At 39.6% G+C, this 23,039-nt stretch overlaps 1 protein-coding gene across 1 annotated transcript; it reads left to right on the forward strand.

The window, feature by feature from the left end:
• Positions 1 to 2,961: 2,961 nt before the first annotated feature.
• Positions 2,962 to 20,418, forward strand: mtmr7a (myotubularin related protein 7a). Its single transcript, XM_068326080.1, has 14 exons — positions 2,962 to 3,586; positions 3,815 to 3,937; positions 4,120 to 4,282; positions 4,425 to 4,582; positions 4,676 to 4,804; positions 6,957 to 7,091; positions 7,279 to 7,411; positions 10,234 to 10,343; positions 16,737 to 16,862; positions 17,237 to 17,286; positions 17,367 to 17,567; positions 17,778 to 17,912; positions 18,255 to 18,381; positions 18,459 to 20,418. Exons 1-14 carry the CDS (start codon positions 3,563 to 3,565, stop codon positions 18,795 to 18,797), a joined length of 1,953 nt encoding a protein of 650 aa, XP_068182181.1. The 5' UTR covers positions 2,962 to 3,562; the 3' UTR covers positions 18,798 to 20,418.
• The last annotated feature ends 2,621 nt before the right edge of the window (positions 20,419 to 23,039 follow it).

Raw genomic sequence — 23,039 nt, forward strand, 5'->3', positions numbered from 1 at the left:
TCTCTCAGGAGGAACGGGGGGGGGGGGTGGCGAGGTCAGCACGGGGTTGAAAATGGATTTAATTTAATTTTAATTTTATACTGTTTATATATATATATATATATATATATATATATATATATATAATTTATTTATTTTTTATACTGTTTTAAATTTTTATTCAATTTTATACTGTTTAGATTTTATTTTATACTGTTTATATTTTAATACTGTAATATTTTTAAATTTTATACTGTTTATATTTTAGTTATAGTTTAGTATATAAGTCCTGTTAGTGCTGCCTGCATGTGTCTGTCTGTTAGTGTAATGTATGTCTTGTGGTATGTCCTGTGATGTCAGTGTTTCTTTTTCTCCTGGTGTTTATCCAATATTATTTGTTATGTAATGCCTGAGCAGTGGATATATGCAATTTCCTCCGGGATTAATAAAGTATCTATCTATCTATCTATCTATCTATCTATCTATCTATCTATCTATCTATCTATCTATCTAAATGCAAAATACTTTTCCCTGAGACTTAAAAGAATATATATAATGAAATAAAAATGAGTACCATAATGCAGCTGAATCTAAACAATGTTTTTTGTTTTGGAAAATTACCAAATTCTATCCGCCACATCCGGCACGGTGGCACAGTGGTTAGCGCTGTCGCCTCACAACACGGCGGACCCGGGTTCGGGTCCCGCTCTGTGTGGAGTTTGCATGCTCTCCCTGTGTCTGCATGGGTTCTCTCCGGGTTCTCTGGCTTCCTCCCACCTCCAAAAGCATGCGCTTCAGGTTGATTGGCCGGTCCCAAACAAGGTTATAATCGTTAACAAAAACTAACGAAATAACGAAAACTAAATGTGTAAAAATATTTTCGTTAACTGAAATAAAAATAAAAACGAGGCTTTGCAAAAAAACGACAACTAACTGAAACTGTATTGTGTGTTTACAAAACTAACTAAAACAAACTGAAATGATTGAGAAAATTTGCTTAGTTTTCGTCTTTGTCAGAGTATCACTCCGTCGGGCGGCATGGCGGCGAAAGTAGGGAGAAAGCGCCAGAGTCCTATTTGGGAATATTTTGACTATGACTGTGTCTCAGACAAGAGTAAGTGCCTTGTAGTGGAACATGATAAAATATGTGGAACCTTTCTGAGGGGGAAAAATTCCACGAATCTTAAAGTCCATTTGAAAAGCGCACACAAGAAGGCTAACCTAGCTTACCCTGAGCAAGTAAGGGAGAACGCCCAGCCTCCTTTCTCCGAAACAGAAGCTAACCCCAGGCCAGGCAGCACGATGCAGCCCGACACAACTACTGTTAGGAGTCAGATAGCTTAACTTAATGAGGTACTGGGTTTTGAGTTTTTCATGTTTTTGTTTAAGAAAGATACTACTTGCATCTCACTTAAGAAACAGAACACATACTGCACTTAATTTTTTTAATCTCTGACAAATATCCCTTACTACCAAAAAAGACTAAAACTAAGACTAAAACTAATAAAAACTAAACTAAAACTAAGCATTTTCAAAAAATATAAACTAAACTAAACTAGCAAACTAGCATTAAAAACTAATTAAAACTAAACTGAAATTGAAAACAAAGAGTTACAACTAAATAAAAATAAAAACTAATGAAAAATCCCAAACTATCATAACCTTGGTCCCAAATTGCCCGTAACACATACACAGATATTCACAGACACACACACACTCTCACACACACACGCAGCCAAAGAGCGTGTGTGGTGAAAGGTGGGGGGTGCAAAATGTTTTCTTCCTTCTGGGGGGCTGCAGGTGACAATTGAGCAACACTTCATTAACCTAAAAAGAATTGGTTCTTTTTCCATGATTAAAAAAACAAACATCTCTTCTCTGCTTTTGACAAATCGCACCATGTACAAACATTACTAAATATTTGTTTTCACAGCACACTTCTGTACTGCACTGTGCATATGAGGCAATAGCTCGAAACACCTATTATTATACATTATCCAGAGATAAAACAACTATCAAACATTAGCATACTGTATGTTGCTATTCAAGGCTGTTTTCTCTCAGTTAATACAGATAATGACTTACTATAAACAAACCAAATTTATCTGATATTCTAAAGTTTTAAGTATCAGTATTGAAACCATTTTTTCTAATTATTTGTATATTGAGCTTTTTCAGTACCTCATGTGGTATGAGAGGGTATGGAGTAGACCTGTCGGCAACAGCGAGGCACTCTCTTCTGATTAGATCTGTTTTATGTCCTGCAATAGGCAGCTTGTGAAATACTGCAGAACTTTAAAATTCATTTGGTATCTGACTTGCTGAATCAGTAATGATGTCATAAGTCTTTAATTAAATAAAACAGGAGGGTGTTCTTGCGTTCAGGTATATTGTTATTGAATTAGACATTGTTGATATATTCTAACAATAGTTCCAGGCTCTCATTGCTAATAACTAAAAGAGACTTCAAGCATCTTGTATTCATTATCTGCCATAAAATAACAGTTTAAACCGTCTACTGGCATGTTTTGTACACATCTGAATTTATGAGATTAAATGACAAATCCATCTAAGTACTTTCTACAATTTCAGAAATTAAAGCTGACCTTCTGAAAGTTCCCTGATGACAATCAAAATTAAAAAAAGTGAATATCCTTGTTTTGTTTGTCTGACACAAAAATTAATTTAGATTGAGTGTTTCCTCAAAACTTACAACCTACGTCCTTCTTTTGTTAACATTCTTAATATCTGATATACAGAACTGGTTGTAAAGCAAACAACTTGACTTAGCGACGTCACATAGATTGTCCTGAAGATTGTTGCTTTCCACTGTTGGTATAAGTGTGATGAGGCAACTTGTTAATGTTAATATGAGAAGTAAAAATACATGCAGTTTATTCCATACCCAGCATAATTCTCTGCATGTCGACTCACCTTCTGCTGCTGTCCCTCTGTAAGAAAGTTTTGTGCATTTTGTATAATTCATTTTGTGCATATCATTTATTTAGTTTCCAGAGCATGCCTTACAAACTATATATCTATCCTTGTAATATTTTGCACATACAAATGAAGTGAGAAATAATTCAGCCTTTCAGAAATTTTGAAATTTCCAGTCTGAAAAACTTCTTTTTGGCTTGTCCTCTGAGGAATCGCCAGTGTGTAATCCTTTTTCCATTTTTAGATGAACTCATATTTGTTTGTCAAAGTTTTTTCATGCTGGATGCCCTTCCTTTCACAACCCTGTGCATTTATCCTGTTTACCCGTAGCTGACCCCAAACACATTTTATTTCTAGATTCCAGGTAGGTAGATGTATCCACTTTACACAGTAAAAACAAGAACAATTTAGTTTTGGCTCTTTCTGACTGAACAGCAGCCACAGCCGGCCGGCGGCGGGTTTTAGGACCCGGCGGTGCCGCGGCTCTCCTCCTGACAGCCCCGACACCACAATGGCCGTCTTTACCTGCGTGTCGCTGGCGAACGCGTCCGTCTAGGCTGAGAGCCGGTGTTCTGTGGACCGCAGTCCCGTCATGTACCGGCAGGAGTGACGTCACAGGCAACAGCGGTCCGTCCGTCGGCTGAAGATGGAGCACATCCGCCTCCCGAAGGTAAAGCGGCTCTGATTCAGGGATTAGTCTCCCGCCCATCACGTCACCATGTCTGCGCGCGCGGCGGCGGCGGCGGAGCTTTAATTCACATGAAATCAAACAAACAGTTGATGAAAGGGCGCGTGCGGCGTTGGCACGTGGGACAAGCCACGCGCGTTCGGTTTTCCGTCCGTGGAGAGGTAATGAGGCTGTTTCACGCTGCGATTCCTCTTCCTCTTCCTCGTCCAGGTGGAGAACGTCCGGCTGCTAGACAGAGTCACCCCCAGGAGGAGTAGGGTGGGGACCCTCTATCTCACAGCCACGCACACCATCTTTGTGGAAAACGAGACTGGAGTGCGCAATGAAACATGGGTAGGCGTCTGGCTGTCAAATGACTGGATGTTTCTGGTGCTGATGCTCCAGGGCCTCCATCCCACTGCAAGGCGCAGGGTTCCATGCCAGTGGCCACCACGCTCCATGCTGTTCCACTTTTCGCGTTTGCTTTATTAAAGCAGAATAAATTATCTATGTTTGCTTTTCATTTATCTTGTCAGGTGCTTCACAGTTTGGTGTGTAGCGTGGAGAAACCTTCAGCCTCAGCATCAGGGTGTCCCATAATAATTCACTGCAAGAACTTCCAGGTTCTTCATTTCGTCCTACCTCGAGAGCGGGACTGCCACAACGTCTACCTGTCCCTGCAGCGTCTGTCCCAGCCAGGTAACGTACCGCCATGTTTGCATGTGGATAACCTTCACATTTCATCATCTGAGTATGTCTGTCCAGTATTTTCTGTCCTATTCTGTTGGATCTTTGCAAAAGGGTATAAAATATATAACTGAAACCACATGGTGCCTTGCAGAGAGCTACGATGAGCTGTATTGTTTCTCCTATAAACCCAATGTTGATGAAGAGGAGAGAAGACAGGAGTGGGACTTCCTGGACGTAAGGGGAGATTTCAGGAGAATGGGTCTCCCGAACTCCCTGTGGAAACTGTCCACTGCCAACCAACACTACAAAGTCAGTTAGCGCCGACATCTGAGGCCATCTGAACTGATAGACCCTAAGACGGGTCTGTTATGGCTTAGATTTGTTTCTTGACTTTTGTGACAGGTGAGTGACACGTATCCTGCCGACCTGTTCGTCCCTGAGTCAGCCACGCCCCCGGTCATCGTAGGGAGCTCTAAGTTCAGAAGCAGAGGCAGATTTCCTACTCTGTCCTACTACTCCAAAGAGAACCACGTATGTTGAGTGCTTTTTCTCTCTCAAACTGGGTGATTAATAGACTGTGTAGAAACTCTCATTCAAGTGGTTATTTGCCAGAACATTAAAACAAACATACAATCACCAAAGGATGAAAAGCATAAAGGTATTTCACCACTGGAGATCCGCCTCACGTAGACATTTCCTGTTTGAGCTGTGGTTCAACACAAACACGTGTAGCTGATGCAGTAGACCTCACTGCTATGAATCTGTTGCCTATGAATGGAGTCAGACCTGGAGAGGAGTCCCAACATGTCAGCTTGATGCTGATGGATCTGTTGTGATTCCAAGCTATTGGTAGGGTCTGGGGTGTTCCAGGTTGAGATTTGGGACACATGTATTACCCAGATTGCAGCTCGGAGCAAGTCCTCGGCTTAAAGTCTTCTGAGAATGATGTTTCTCTTGTTTCGCTCAAGCATGGCCTGACTTGTCTTTGGAATGGATGGTGTCAAACAGTTATTAGTCAGCAAACAAGCCCTCACATTTATAGGCATGTTCCCATGTTGGTCCTACATAATCAAACATTCCCAGATGATGAGCTGTTCTTGCTGTTGCTTTGGTTACAGTAAAGTCAAACGATCTTACTTTTGTTTTTATTTAGCAGCAACATGATTTTGAGGTCATTTCTATTTTCTCAAAAATAAGTTCCTTTTTTTATTGATAGATTGACTCTGAGAATTAGTCAAATGAATGAAGCTGACATGGCCCTAAAGAGGCTGCAGGTTCTGTGTAGTTTGGTGGCAGTGGACTCTGCTTTTGTTTTTTATTGGAAGTTGTCATAATTTAATGTCTTTTCTGTCTTCATGTCAAAACATGATTTGTTACCATTTTTCCAGTTCTGAATAAGGAAAGGTCTGAGAAATCATAATACATTATAATAATCTTTGACAGGGCAGTTGTGAGTGCTTTATGTGTCTGAGGTCAGCTTCCCAGGATTGAAGGTTGTGTGTGTGTGTGTGTGTGTGTGTGTGTGTGTGTGTGTGTTTGTGTGTGTGTGTCTCACATTGTACAAAGCGTCTCTACTCTGGTCTTTGAGCCTGAAGGGAGAATAACATAATGGGGTCTGCCATCGTCCCTTGTGGCTACTAAATGCACAAATGATAAATTCCGTGGTTGGTTTCGCCTTGATTCCCCTGATGTATCCCAACGAGATTTGGCTGCCTGCATGTCCGTCCATCTGTTTTTGTCCAGAACATATCTTACAAACGCTTCATCCTGAGTGAAGCTTCTTTAGACTTCACACTTAAAACAACTTGAATGGGAAGTTGTGCTTTTTGACATTTTGAAATTGCTTTTGTGTTTCCATGGAAACATAATTTTTATGGTGGGCCTCAATGCTGATCGTCTTGTCCAGAGAATGCATTGTAAACTAGTGGTGCCCAACCTTTTTTGCACCACGAACCAGCTTAACCTAGGACAATAATTCCAAGGAACGGCCTTTAAGGTGTGGTGGATAAAAAATTTTTTTTCTAAATATAATAGTAAACATGAATCCAACATTTATGTGGTTTTATTAGTAGCGTCCTCCTAACATTGACACATTCGTTTTTTGTTTGTTTTGCTAGCGAGGGAGTTTTAATGTATTCTCTTTCCGGCCGGAGTAGCCTCTTTAAGAAGGTAGTCATGTGACCGAGTTAAGCATCTAAACAAGCGTTACGAATGAGTTGTAGACAGATGTGAAGGTGAAAACCCGGTATTTTTACAAAACAAAATTGTTTGAGTCAGATAATAAATAAAACAGAAATAATGTATGTCATTTATTCTTTCTCTTTCATTCTGACAATCGATCAACAGACTGGTACCGTTTCGGGGCCCTGGAGGTTGGGGACCACAGTTGTGAACTATATTATAGCTTCATCAAACTTTGCACATAAATTAAACGTAAGACGTTTGGTCTTCATACATGTTTTGGGGTTTTCCATGTTGGGAGGATAAAGTGACTCTTGGGTTGGACATCTGTGCTTACCAAAAGAAAAGGATTCACCACAAACTGATGCATTTGTTGCATTTTTTGGAGGAAGCTCTCAGGGGAACATATCATCTCCACATTACTCTTGTTTGATTTATTCTTCACCTAAAATGTCAAGTCAAGCAAACATTCCCTTTTGAAGCTGCTCTTGCCTCCTCCCAGGCTGCCATCTGCCGTAGCAGCCAGCCTCTGTCAGGTTTCAGTGCTCGCTGCCTGGAGGACGAACAGATGCTGGAGGCCATTTTGAGGTCCAATCCCAGCAGCGACTTCATGTATGTGGTGGACACCAGACCAAAGGTGAGCCCCTCGTGCACACAGTTCCGCCAAAGCCAGTGACAATACAGTTCTTACATCGCTATTCTGTATGTTCAGCTGCATGGACTCACATGGAATGTCTTGAAAACATCCTGGCTTTGTGTTGACCACGATGAGTGTTGTGTCAGACATGTGAAACCATACTTTCTCAATTTTTTTTTCTGTCTAGCTAAATGCGATTGCTAACCGAGCTGCAGGGAAAGGCTATGAAAATGAAGACAACTACTCCAATATTAAATTCCAGTTTGTTGGCATTGAGAACATCCATGTTATGAGAAACAGCCAGCAAAAAATGCTTGAAGGTAATTGCCATGTCTTCCTGGCCTGATTCTTTCACTGATTTTATATTTATCTACTACACAAACAACATTGTGTCACAGTGCCACGAATGTTCTCCATACCAGTGTTTGTGGAATAAATTGCTCTTTTTTTAGCGTCTTCATGTTACTACAGCAGAACGGGACCCCACGTTACCCCTGTGGCTTTTATATGCACTCATGCAGACCACACTGTGCTGCACTCAGGCCTCAAGCAAACCCACAGGAGAGTTTCTTGGTATTGTGCAGGGGTGCTCTGAGGAAGACTTTGAATCCATCTGGATTTTATTTCTGAGCTATTTCGGTTTCCCAGAGTGAACAGTCCAGGGCCATTTCCTCTAAAGAGAGACTGAGGGCGTGAGAATGATATGATTGCAAGTCTGAAAAGTTATAGCTGTTCTTAGTTATGATAACTCTTTGCCCTCTGGCAGCACAATCAAAGTCTATAAATTGTACGGTGCCTGCCCCGTCAGAGCGCAGCACAACGCAAACACACACTTGAGTAAGTTTTGAAACACCTTTGCAGATTGAATTAGTACAAATAGTTCCTCTTGACCGGAATCCACCTGTTAACAAAGATTGTGAAAAAAAAACCTGTCCAGCGTGGCTTCGGAGTGCTGCTCCTGGTCAGCACCCTGCAGCCGCGTTAGATAAACACACTTCTGTCAACTATTTAACAAGCGGCGAGTCAGCTGATGCTTTGGTGCAGCATCTGAAGTATAAATGTTATTGTGATAAACTGTTCCAAGTAAATGTCAGCTGTTGAGAAACAGATTAGTGTCACTCTGGACCCCCATTGAACCTTCAAATATTTATGTAGAACCCTGATGAGGGCTAAAAATAACAAGATCAACAGCCCTAAATCAGTTTTTCTGCTTAAAGAATGGGCTTACTTGACTGGTTTGTTTTTCAAATATAACATTACAAAATAAACTGTTAAGTTATCTATGCAACTATAGTTGACACATGGTGGCACGTTTTGGGTATTTGGTTATGTGAGTGCTCATGATTTGATGTTAAACAAATATTATATTCCCCATATTCACCATCCTAGGCTGGTTAAATTGGTTGGGTTTTCTGATTCACAATAAATACTGCTAAGGCCTGCAGGAATGATAGTAACTTTATGGGTATTTGTTCATAAATGTAAAGTCAACAAAATTTACCTGAAGATGGCTCCAGGTAAAAAGTACATTGAAATTAATCATGAGTGTAGCATATCAATGTAAGATATCACATTTAATCAACATGTATGGAATTTTACAGTCAGCAATTCTAATTAATTAAAATATAAACATTTTTTTCTCGTGAAAATTGGAATAACTGGTGTAGAACCAGTAAACCTGTTCAATTGATCACTGTTCAAACCCAGTTTGTAATTAACACATCACTCACCTCAAAAAACTAGAATAATTTAAAAGGTAATTTAATTCTTACCATAATTTACTTCAACGGTGAATCTTTAAGATACTTTAATTTATTGCACATGAATTTTAGTATTTTAAGGCTTTTTTATTCAAATTTCGATAATAATGGCTTACATTATTATCAACAAAACTGTAGATATTAAAAACTAATTTTTCATTTGTAAGAAATCATTGACGTGTTTGATTGTGATTTTAACTGCAGATAATGAAATTACATTTCTGATATCGAGAGCACCCATCCGTCAATGCATTTGAAACCAGTATAAATTATATTTGTGCTAGAAACCGGTTTATTTCGTTATAATGAATAATAATAAATGAGCTTTTCCATTGAGGACCTTATATCAAATGTAAGTAAATTAGTATAGCATGTCAGAAAACATTTCAAGTAGTAGTGACTGTCACTGGTGACATTATTAGCTATGAAAAAAAGAGGTTGCGCATCAACTATGTGTTTTTACTATAGAGTGCTAGACCAAATAATTAACTATCAAAAATAGGGATAAACTCCCAAAAGCTAGCACATCTAAAAAACACAAGAGACATAAAAAAAACGCTGTGTGCGGGGGGCAGGGTGAAAGAGAGAATTTTGAATGTGTTGCTTTTGACCAGATTCCCTGTTACTTGATGCACTTTTTTTAAAATCGCCTTTTCAATAATGGAACATTTCCAGTGGATCTTAAGAATAATATTCACCTACCTATCATCTTTAGCGTCTTCCTCTCTGAGATGTGATTCATATTAACTGTTCCCAAGAAACGCACTTACAATGAGTTTTACACTGATTTCAGACTAATCAAGATAGCGGGCCAAAAAGAATATGCAAATTCGGGATACTGGAATCTGCTCTGCTTTCCCATTCTTGTGCTCATCCAACATTAACATTTCAGCACATGGAAATGTCAATTCAAGTGGACCTCAAGCTGGCGCCAAACTTTGGAATCTTCATGATTCTTCCTCTGGGAATCATTAAACTGTACAGGATTTTTATTGGAGATGCTCACGAGTGCAAACTTTGGCCTGATAGTTGTATATTCGATGTTAGGAGATCACCAAAGTTATTTGATTTGATTCATCATGTTCTTAAGTTCTTGCAAACCATTTAAATTGTTCTGAAGCTATGTCAACATGGGACAGACAGACTTTACCATCCCTAGATCCATGCAATTTATAAAGATGTGGATAAAGACATTTACTTTTTCCAAATGAACCGTCACACGAGGCAGAAAAAACAAACAGCATGCTAGTGTGACCTATATTTTCCCCATAAACCCATATTGATGGATGTTTGTAGTGAAACGTGAGTGAGTTTTAATAAAATCCACTGTTCAGGGATGCTCCACTCTTCCTGCCAGTGACACAGCTGTGTTGTGATTTCAGTGTGTGAGCTGCGTTCCCCCTCCATGTCTGACTTCCTGGAAGGTCTGGAGAGCTCAGGCTGGCTGAAGCACATCAAAGCTATTTTGGATGCAGGCATCTTCATTGCTAAGGTCAGTCTGGAGGTTAATCCCTGCTGTCTGCCTCACTACAGCACTCAATATTAACTTAGGTGTGTGTGTTGCATCATGTGTAATACAGATATTGTCTGTCCCTACATTCACTGCACAGGAATTAAGCACACCGTGTACTTTGACAGTAAGTTAAATTTGAATGAAATTCTTTGCACAAACTTGACCAATGAGCTTGAAATTCTGATTCTGACATTTGTCCTGCAGTATGCCACAGGCCAAAGATTCTAAATTGTCTTAAAATGGCATAAATGCTTCACTGTAGCTGGTGAAGAAAGTCAGGTTAATCAAAGTCAGGTCTTTACTGCCATTGTTACTTCTGACAATTGTTTAATGATGCTGTCACCTTTTCCAAAGCTGTTTAAGTCAATCCACTGGACTTTAAGAAGGTTTCTTGAAAAAATTTCACCTCTCATCCAAGAGGCTTCCACAGTTCTGAATGTGGCTGGTCTTGTCCCAGTTTATTAATCCTTATGGGTGTGGTCAGTGCTATTAACTCAGTGTGGTGTGGTCAGTGCTGTCACCTTGCTATTAAGCAGAATATTTGAATAACATTCTATCCTTTGGCTGAACATTTCTGTCTTTCTGATAATGTTCATTCTAAAATATGTGTGCTATAACTACATCTGTGCAAACAATTTGACTGCGCCTAAGAATCACTTGATGTGTGAAGGATGCAATTTGTGCAGACTTTGTAACAAGATGCATGCTTTCATAGTTCAGCGGTCCCAGGCTTTGGGTTTCCTGTTTACACTAATATGCTTTTCACCAGTTTTTCCACTTTCGTTTTGAGTTGAAGTAGCTAATTCATTTCTGCATTGCTTTCAAACAGCATTTTCATTCTAAATATGAATTTATTTGTGCTAAATATTCATTGATTTCCTAAAATTATGGACAAAATCTTCATCTGGGAAATTCAATCTTAGAATTCTTCTCTTTGTAGATGATTTGAAAATGCCCATCTCTTTTTTTCAGTGATAGCCTTCTTGCTGTCAGTATTAATGCTACATCTGTCTCTAAGAATGATGGCACTGAAATATAGAGGTTGTCATATTTGCTCACATTGACCTGAATGCCTAGATTGATGTAATTGTGGATTGGTGCTGAGAGAGAACCAGGAGGCAGTCACTACTGGATCTAAACTCGATTTTGATACAGAGTTAATGGATAGACAGTGCTGCTATTGGAATTTCTGTTACATTCATTTGTATGAACATTTGTATTTTTTGATGGTTGGCGTTAAGCTAAATCACAAGAGGATGAGAAGGTGATGACATCATGGTGGACAGGTCAAGACATTTGCGTGGGGGAACTTCAAGAAATTGAACAAAACGGAATCAGAATGGAATGCATGCAAATAAATCATAACATATCAAGATGAAGCACCATGAAACACAAAGTGTCCAATAACCCGAGGTCTCTAGTATAAACGGGAGTGTTTCTGCATCATACGCAGTAAGCACACACTAAATAAATCTGAGATCTGCAAGGCTTCACATTTGGTTCTCATTTACTAATAATCAAACCAGTGTCTTGAACATTGTGCTTCTTGGCTTCACTCGCCCTCAAGCTTGACAAGTCAAAACATACGTTTGCAATTTAGGGAACAGTAATTATTGGAATCAAATAATGCACTAGGCTTTATGAGATTGCTGCCTAACAGCAAAGAGGTTGTCCAAACATGACAAAGCAATAACTGTCACATTTTTATTGAAGTGACTTTATTAAATTATCAAACTTGTCAAGTTTAAAAAATCATAAATAAGATATGAGAAATGATGTGAGTACAATACAATGTAAACACAAGAATAGTAAAACATCTATTTTCTCAAACTCAAGCAGCAACAACTTCAGGTTCTAGAAAATAGACTGTGATATACTCTTAAACTGTTTCCCATGTTGTCATGGATGTTTTGAGTTGGACTTTGTACAAAAATTATTTTATTGATTTCATTGAACATTAATGAATGAATGATAAGCAGGCTTCAGAGGTACGGTATGCCCAAGGAAGGATCCACTAGACTTTGCCAGTGATCTGGAACATCAAGTGGATCATATTCTAGCTCTGGTGATCCAGAATGTGTGAATTTATGTCTCACAGGAAATTGAGCAATATTAGAGAGTGATAATAACACTAAATAATATTGGAAGTATTGGATAGATGTCAGCTTGCCCTGCTGTGCCAAGGTTGATTAACATTAAACTCCATAATTAGCATGAGCTTTAAATTAGCTAGCTTGGCACCAGCTTGAGATAGTCATAATTATGTGCTAAACTTTGAAATTGTAAGATAGAAAGTCATAAAGTACAAGATCAAACTCTCAGTGATAAAGTATGACCATTTCATTATATTGTGTAGTTGCGGTTAACTTTATATCATAATTTAGACTTTGTTGTAGAAAACTATAGGAATAATTTTGACCCACATCTTCCAAGAACCATGAATTATCACCAGGTAGGCCTAAATTATGACTTGGTAACTTGTAATTTTGTGAGAGTATGTATCACATAAAAAGTAAAAACTATGAGGTAAATGTATGTAATATTAAAGAGGTTTTTTTTTAATCTGATAGTTGCTCCTTCTTGTCCCGTTAGGATTTACTAACTCTTAGTTTCAACCATTTGTCCAGTAACTATGATCTAGCATGGGGTTAATCAATATTTGCTCTATTCGCTATTAATAAATCATTGCCAATTAAGTTAATTTGTGGGTTTGTGTCTTAATTTTGTTGTCAGTTTTTAGCATAATGATGAGGTGGTGCAGCACGTAAGTGGCCAACGCCCTATGCCAACATGACGGTTTTCTTCCCTGTTTTGTCAGGATACCTAACATATGGACCTGGGCTTTTTTCGTGAATCTAATGAGAGTGAGATTGAAGTAACCCCTATGGTTTTTAAAATATATTTTCATGTGTCAGCTGGGATTTTAACAATACATAAATGTCACAGCACGTCTACGTTCCTTGTGTGGCCCCGTAAGGATCAAATTCAAATTAGTTTACTTTGTTTCAAAAACAGCTACGGAAATTGTACCTCCATAATATGCTTTGCTTTGAATTTTTTACTGAACATTTAAGCCCAAGAACAAAGATATTCACAGAGTAAACATGATGATACTGTGATATTGACACAGTTAAATGTACTCCACAATTAACAACAAATGACACACAACACAAAACTGGCTACCTGGAAAATCAGTCACCTGGTGACGTGGTCCAGCTGTGGACCACATCACCAGACTGTGGGCCTTTATAGAGGTTGCCTCACAATACCTGTCTTTACTGAAGGAAAACAGCAGCTACACCCCTGGAACGGTGGCACTACAGCAGCACCAGCAGGCTAGCGATCCATTGAATGTGTCACTTGAATTGTGAGGAATAAGTGCACAATCTTGCAATAGCTACCTCTCTCTGCCAGACTACAACTCCAGGAGAACATCCCTAGTCTGGACTTTAGAAAGTGTGCCTTTCTGCATACCAGAGCAGTAATATCTTCTGCTGGTCCAAAATCTGATCTGATCTTTTTCAGGATTGTGATGTCATTGGTGATGTTTTGTAATAACATAACACAGTAGCATCCCATGTCAGGTGTCTGTGCTGTGGCTGCAGTGTCTCTGGGGGGTTGGCATGGTGCTGTTTCCCCAGCAGCACTGATAGTTCTCCAGTGCTAATGAAGTCAACCACATGGAGATAGGCTTAGTGGAAGAAAACAGGATCATACTGGATCCCCTGAATGAAAAAACCCTGTATTGTCCACACCATGAAGTCACGGCAACACAGCTTGGGAATATGCATTTGGTGCCACACTTGGTCCATGAAGTTGTGGTGTGTCTGTGGTGCCATTGTTTCATCCTTTCCCACACTGAGACAGGATGATGGATCTTTGCAGCTTTCAATGACAGAGCAGTCCCTGGCATTGAAGAAGCATTTTCTTCCCAATGTGCCATCGCCATGGTAATGTTACCATGGTGTCAGGTGATGCTCTGGTCCAAAGGAGCTATGAGTCAGTGATGAACCCTAATGCCTGGAAATATATTTAGTATACAGCACTAGTAAACTGTGTAGATTGAACATTTTTTCATTACTATTTTGTTGACAGACCTGGAAGTTGCTATGGTGATCTTGCATCATGGATTTGCAGCATTCTTTCTTTTTCCTCATTCAGTTGACCTCATCTGAAAAAAAAAATTAAAAAGCATATAGCGTATAATGTATTTGAATGTGACCAGATCTGAATAACGTCGCCTGCCTTCCATAATAAAGTTAAAATGTGTTACATGCTCTCTACAAGGTTGACTTATACTATATGTCTTATACTATACTATATGATATGTTTTCTTTAATACCAAGAGCTAAATTGTGTTTTCGAGTGAATGCAGCCAGGCAGTTAATGTCATATAGATAATGTAATCAGCCTGCACAGCATGCATGGCTGTCTGGTAAGAACTGTAAAACCTACTTTATCTCCTTTAAAGAATAACTACACTTGATTAAAAAGTCCAGTATGCAGTAGCCAGCCCTAATCGACATTAAAATAAAATAAAAATTCATATACATTTGGAATAATTAATGATTCTGTAATTTTGTCGATGTAGTGTAGCTCTCCCAATCCTGCCTTCCAGCTGCAATGAGCCATAATGTCAGTCATCTCTTCTTGTAGTGTGGTCCAGGGGCGTGTTGGGGTTCACCTGCAACTTGTATCACAAATAATAGTAGCTAACCAGATAAAATGGTGTGACTTACGATTGAGATCCACATTACAGTGTTTATAGCAGTATATTTACAGTATTTTATTTTCAATCTTCTTAGTGTGACAGAGTGTACCTTCATTTTGACCCCATGTTTTATTTAATTAGACTACAGGTGTTCACACTGTAAGCGTTACTCAGAGTAAATGCTGTCTTTCCAGGCAAACTGTAATGAACTCGATATCATTCTTAGTGCAAATTGTCTCACAATGAGACAAGTTAGCATTAACATTACTTTAGAGATTGTTAACCAGTCAAAAATATTATTGTTGGGATTGTTGTAAAAGTAAAATACTTTTGAGTGATACTGATAAATTAATAAATTGTGTCTTACCTTTCTTCTGATGAAGTTTTTTTTTTTTTTTAATCCTACGGGTGATGTACTTCAGGACAGGGGTTTTAGTCCACAGAGGTAGAACAGATTGTTGTGCTTTTCATTGCTTTGTGTAAGGTAGGCTAAAAATGTATGTACAGTAACAGAGAATTGTAGTGACAGCAGTCTGACACAAAGTATTACGTATTTCACAATTTCAGCATACTTGTGTTTGTAGGCAGATCACAAAGATCACAGACCATTGGGTGGAAATGAACTGATGTCATACTAAACAATGCAATACAATAATAAACACTTATTAAGTTTATTGACCCTGTGCTTGGCTCAATCCTATTTTATGTTATTTATATTTAAAATATTTTTTCAAGTCTTACAATCCTCTGTTCCTTTTAAAGTTCTTTTATTTTATTGAATAAAGTATTTATTTTATTTTAGGCCTATTCAAGTTTTATATCTACTCTCTTTTAGTTTGAAGGACTCAAGTATTCATCAAACATACTGCAGTAATACATCTTTAGCATTATTAAAGGTAAACAATCAGGTTGGTATGCGATCATCAATTGAAAAAAATACCAGATCATGTATGTCTAACAGATAAATAAGTAAATAAATGAACGATTAGATAAATAAATAACCAGTCCTTATGTTAAATCTTCTCTATCTAAAGTCCCACTGTGTGTTCCAGGTAGATTGAAAGGGGTTTGTAGTCCTACTGAGATCTAAGTGCTTGTGTCTTGTACGAAATATACTGTTCTTTCCATCTTAGACACCAACATTCACAAGTTCCTCTGGATATTTGGGCTGAGACTGACCATATCTGTCACAGTTGACCTCAAAAGTCACTGAACTTTCAAAGATAATCACCACACTAATATTTTTCAAATTATAGTATTTGGATTTTGCAGCGTAGGAGTCGTATTTTGAGGGCCAAACGGTCACTTTTAGTAGAAATGAGACAATGGAAAATCTAAGCTGCCGTAAACGTTTGTGCCGTTGAGTCTTGTTTATACAAAACCACGGTGTCAAACCTTGGTGCAGGTATTTTTTTCATGAATTGCTGTCTGTGTGATTACCTTATATCATTACTAACTAGATTCGATAGATTTTGATGTTTTTGCTGTGGGGAAGATCAATATTTAACAAGTAAATAACTTCCGGTTCTCTATTCTGTTTGCTGATATTTATAATGTCATGAGATTAGGCTCAGACGGCGTGTGTGTGTGTGTGTGTGTGTGTGTGTGTGTGTGTGTGTGTGTGTGTGTGTGTGTGTGTGTGTGTGTGTGTGTCAGTGCAGGCTGTTGCACATGAGGGTGTCAGTGTACTGGTTCACTGTTCAGACGGTTGGGACCGCACTGCCCAGGTGTGTTCTGTGGCCTGCGTGCTTCTGGATCCTTACTACAGGACCCTCAGGGGACTCATGGTAAGTGCATCTCTTATGTAGCACTATGTCACATGTACTACTGGTGCAATCTGTGTTATAACCATATATTCAGTTACTTTCTGATATTAGTCCCTACAGGCTACAGGGGCCTCTTGTCTTTGGGTAGAAAGATTTGTTGTAGCTAACTAAGGATATCCAGATGGCGACAGGGGAAAACTAATATAAGGAGGCTTCCTTTTGGAGTTGTCCCCCTCCTGAAACAAAAAGAGATTAAAGCAAAATTGACCCCACACAGACGGTGAACAGGTTCATACATCGCTGTAGGATTTTCGGCATTATGTCTGGACTTCCATCAGGAGCATGTAAAGAGGTCCAGGTCTTTAAGCACTTGAATGACGTTTTTCTGCTCTTAGGTTCTCATTGAGAAAGACTGGATCTCATTTGGACACAAGTTCTCTCACAGGTATGACTCCACAATCTTTCTTTCATAGTTTGTATGATTTAGAGTTTTAGATCCAACCATCATGACATTTTTTTTATCAGATGCAACCACCAGGTCGGAGACCCTAAAGAAGTTTCTCCCATCATCGATCAGTTGCTGGAATGCATGTGGCAACTCACGGAGCAGTTCCCCTGTGCCTTTGAGTTCAACGAGAGGTTTCTCATCACCATTCACAGCCACATCTATTCCTGTCAGTACGGCAACTTTGTTGGAAACAACCAGCGGGAGAGGATAGAGCTGGGGTGAGATTTACATGTGTGGCCGCCATCAGTTTCTTTTCCTTTTCACTGCACAGACATCTGGTCTGAACCAGTGCTCCGAGAGAAGAATTAGTGCAGCCAGTACGACTTATATCATCAGGCTGGTAGAAATAGTGAAACCTCTGTGCTAGAAACACTTCATCTTGTCTGTGCTTGTCTTTACATGCTTCCTCCCACTTGAAATTAACACAGACTGCGTGAAAGGACTCACTCTCTGTGGAGTTATCTGTGGGCTAATAAGGCAGACTACATCAACCCCCTGTACCGCCCTGACCACAGCAAGACACAGCGGCTTCTCCCAGCATCTACCGCCCCCTACTGCTTCAAGTAGGTTCTCACACACACACCACTTTAGGGTACAGTCCAGGTTTACATACATGTGTGTTTCCATCCATGAATTAATTCTCTTAAAGACGAAACAAATACTGACTGCTCTTCAGCCACTTATCTGAATCCAGGCTGTGAGACAACAGCGCTAGCCACCGCATCAACGTGCTGCCCTACATATGTATTTTGTGTAACATAAATGTAAAGAAAAGAAAGGAAAAGGTCAGATTTATGCATTTCAGAAGTAAACCTATATCAATAGAAAAGGAAACCCAACAGAGTAAGTTCTTAAGCAGGTTGTTAAAAATGTATTGCGCTGTTGAAATCTCTCGCCCCAAATAGGTTTTGGAGAGGGTTATACAACCGCTTTGACAAGGGCATGCATCCCCGGCAGTCCATACAGGATTATCTGAGCGCCATCCAAGAGGAGACACAGCAACTGCAGAAGCAACTTGCATCACACAAACAGGTTAGACAGAAATGTCACATGAAAAAGAAACATACTGCAATGAGTGTAAAGATAATCGTTGTCTTGTGTTACCACAGAAAATTACTCAACTGGAGCAGGAGCTGGGGTGTAGGAGTGTTACCCAAAGAGAAGCCATGGATAAGAGCCCCACAGCGTGGGCTTATGGGAGTGACCTCGGCGTGGCCAACACCCCTCAGGATTACACAGGGGGCCTCCTCACCAGCAGCCCCTGTAAGCCCAAAGCGACCGATAGCGGCCTGGTCCTTCCTCATAAAGACCCCAACCCATCTTCGGAAACCAGCCTCTCTAATGGCAGCGACCAGGAGTCTGGCATTGACCTGAGCTGCCGTTCCCCCCTCAGCGAGGACAGCACCAGGGATCCAGATTCGGATGAGGCTGCCTACTCAGCTGCCTGAATAAATGTAGCATTTCCTGAAAGATTCACACATCCTCAAACTTAATATCGATCAAGTAACAGGAGTATCGGCTATCTGTTCGAGTTACACAACTGGCTTGCACTTTAGTTTGCATGTAGCATGTTGGACATACTAGTTAGTGGTTCCTTTAAGTAGCTAACAACAATTTACTTAATTTGAAGCTAAAAGAACAATATTGCTCTCTGAATATATTATTTAAGGGTGAACACAGTAAGTTCAGGATGGTGAAGAGCATCCAGGGTCATGTTTAATGACACATGTCAAACAAGATTCTTTTGAGGGGTAATAGCAGCAAAAAAACCCACAAAAAACATTGTCAATTCAGCACATGCAGAAGTTTTCTAACTGCATAGGAAAGTGTGTCTGAGAAGGTATCATTTGTTTGAGTCTCCAAACAGTCAACAGATCCAACAAAACAAAACCATCATTTTAGGTCCTTTAATCGTCATGGTAACACATCATTGAATAAATGGGGACATTAGAACAGAAACAGACATGTTTTCTTGTTAAATGTTAATAATACTGTCGTGTTAATGTCAGCTTTTCAAACGCGTGGTGTCGACGTACAGAGAAAGTACTCTGAGTGACTGATCTCTACAGCTGCATTTGCAGACATGGATCTTTTCCTTAAGTGTTGTGTTTAAATGGTGGCTGGTCCTCGCAAGATTCAGTCTCTCTGAAGGAGCACCAGTGATCCTTTTCTGTCCTAACTTTAGTTTACATGGTAATGTAGAAATGCTAAATGACATGTAATGACTGAACCGAGAACACAGCAGTGACCTTTGGCCTAACTTTTTAGTTCATTGCACTATAAAAGGTTTGTTGTTTGTGTGTTTTATGAATACAAATAATGATCAAAACAGAACTCTTATAAAGTGGAATTTACTCACATAAAATTGTAAATGTTCTAACAATTAAAGACTGAACCAGCTGTAGTAATCTGGAGTGTAGGACACAAATGTACCATTACTGTAGGTAATAGTACATTTGTGTCCACTGTAACAAAATACAGTATTCGTGCCATACCTTGATCAAACTTAAATCTAGTAGTAATAATTTAGGATATATCAGTTCACTGCAATACGGAACAAAACAGAAATCAACAAGCAAAGCATGTTGACATATTTTTGCACTATGACCTATTTTCCTTATATATTGTAAGCTTCTTTAAATACATGTTTTTTTATTTGTATTATGTGGTATCAGGAGGACCTCTGTTGTTGTATAACAGCACTTGTGATCACTGTGTTAATCTGTAGAGATGGGACAAGAGTATGTCCAAATCAGTTTAAATCTAAAGACTGGTTCAGTTTTATTTCAGGCACTTAAATATATTTTCATGTCAAATTGCTCATAATTATTGCTTTTGTGCTTATATGTCCTTTCTACAAGCTCACTGTAACAAGAATTAAAAAGAAAAAACAGCATAGTTTCTCATATTTTCTTTTTGTATGGACCAATGCTGATTATTTTGATTTTATTTGGTAAAGGTTTAGATCTGTGGATAATCTATAGAACAATGCACTGAGTAGTTTTCTTTGGAATCTGTTGGTAGAATGTATTTACAGCAAATTAAAGAATTGTTGGTGGAGGTATGATATCCTGGTGAGTGCTTGAGTTTTTGATTATAAAGAAAGTGTTGCTATTGAACTTACTGTATAATTGTCATTTCTCAATGTTCCAGACATTTCTGATTGCCTCGACAGATAGATCCAAAACCTATGTGACGAAATTTGACCGAATATTGTCTCTAACCAGCTAGTGCTGTTCTTAAGCAGGTGTCATATCAAATAGATCCCCCTCTCCACTCCTGTCGATTTCATCATCAGATGAGCAGTGGGTGTTTCTGCCTTTGAGGGATTTTTGTGAGCTTGCCAGCGCTGGGTGGAGTGGTTCTGTGGGACTGTCAATCATGCCAGTCACTGAACTATGATGACACTATTAGTTAATTGATAGGAAGAAGGGACAGGGTATGTGGGTTGCATATATTTGCACAGAATGAGACTAACCTGCACTCACTTCACCACATATACTTTGTCAGCTTCTTGTCTAACCCTAAGCTGTGCTTTCAATCACACCTGTTGGTTCTACATGAACTGGTTCTCCCACATATGCATGTTCCCAGTTTGACACCTTGTTTATTCTGCTTCTGTTTTTATAGTTACCTCTGTCCTAAAGTACCATCCTGTTCTGTCATTTTTTATTTAAAATTGAAAGTTTTTTTATAAAACAAGTTCATATTAATTACCTTGTTTAAACCAGAAAGGGCTATTTTATTGTAGCTTTTCCAGTTCAGTCATCAAACCCCAACAGACAAGGTAAAAATAAAGGTTTCCTGTGCGGACCAGGAGAACAAGATCGTACAATATGTCTTGCAGGCTGCAGATATATTTTTTGGGCTACAGCCAAAGAAGGTAAATAACAAAGATCATTACACAAGACAGTAAAACAGGGTATAATAAGTTCTCAGCTACAATAAGATACACTGGAATGAAATCATTCATTAATTTTCTGCTGCTTCGTCCGCCGTAGCGGGTCACGGGGAGCTGGAGCCTATCTCAGCTGGCGTGAGGCGGGGGACACTCCGGGCACGACGCCAGTGCATCGCGGGGAATGAAATTATTACTTATTTTTAATTATTTACAAATAGGAACCATTATTAAACACTTTTCATCAATGTCCATTACTATTTGTATAATACTATACAGCATACAGTACAGCTGAACATACGCCATACAGTATTAAGTATTATAATGAATAGAATTTGCATCACTCGAGCACATATTTTGAAAAAATCTGCTTTGTAATTCTATCATCTGACTAAAAACTAAAAACTTTCTACAATTCTTAGGTCCGGTGGATTGCATGCCAGCTCGCAAAACATTAGAACTGCAAATTTCCCGCTTCATGGGAAAAGGCAGAGATGGCTGGGAAGAAGTGGCTGATAGGATTCATGCAGAGGCACCCAAGACTGTCTCTCCGATGGCCCCAGCCTTCAAGTATTTTAGAGGCAATGAGTTTCCACAGACATAATGTGGGAATTTTCTTCTCCAACCTACATAATGTTCTGACCACATATCATCTAGAGGGACATCAAATCTGGCACACGGATGAAACGGAAATAACAGTCCAAAAAACGCAAAGAGTCACTGATGGCGAGGACATTCAACGGGTCAAAGAAATAAAATCCAAAGAGAGAAAAACACCAGTAACTATGGCCATAGCTGTCAGTGCTGCTGGGAACATGATCCCTCCACACTTTGTTTTCCCCAGTAAGCAGTTAGTTCCCCACATGAGTAGCAAAGGCCCACCTGGTGTCATCAGTACCACCAATGGACCTGGCTTGATGCAGGAGGAAGATTTCCTAGTCTTCCTGCAACATTTTGTCTGTCATACAGGTGCCTCCCACCACCGCAGGGTTCTATTGCTACTGGATAACCACTCTTCCCATGTAACAGCTCAGGGCATTGACTACTGCAGGGAGAACGGGGTCATACTTTTGTCTTCCTACCCACAGTGTTCAAATAAGATCCAGCCTCTGAACCGGAAAGTGTTTGGGCGCCTAAAAAAATACACCGATCAGCAGATTGATGCATGGATCCAGGAACATCCTGGTGAAACTCTGAGCGTGTATAATGTCCCCAGTTTGGTGGCAGATGTATTACCAAGAGCTGCATCATGCTCTAACATCACTGCTGGGTTTAAACGCTCTGGTATTTTTCCATTTAATTCCACTGTGTTCACCAACACTGGTGCAACTTCCAGTGTATTTACCCGACAAGACGATAGCATCGGCCTTTACACAGTCTCTGCCCAGGCTGCTTCCTCCATTTCCAGTCCAGATGCAGCACCTGGCAGTGGAGCCCTCTCCACTTCAACCCAATCTGCTGGACCCACCGTCTCTACAAGCGTGTCACCAACCAGTTGCCTTCTTCTCCCCTCTACCAAGGCCAGTGGTTCTGTCTTCCGTCTATGTGTGGAGTCTGTCAGCAGACTTTTGCAGTACACTCCTGCTGTCTCCCTCTTCTGTCCATGTCTGTCACCTATCATTGGTCCCATCCACTCCACCGGCCAGGCTGCTGGCTCCATCTTGTTTCTTGGGATGGTGTCCAGCGTCCGCTTTATACGTCAGCTGAGGTACACCTCTCCAGTTGTGCAACCTGTTTACATCCAGTAGCTCTTGTCACATTCAAACCTACAAACAAAGCATTACCAAGCAAT

The sequence above is a fragment of the Antennarius striatus genome, chromosome 10 (genome assembly GCF_040054535.1).
Source record: "Antennarius striatus isolate MH-2024 chromosome 10, ASM4005453v1, whole genome shotgun sequence".
Taxonomy (NCBI): domain Eukaryota; kingdom Metazoa; phylum Chordata; class Actinopteri; order Lophiiformes; family Antennariidae; genus Antennarius; species Antennarius striatus.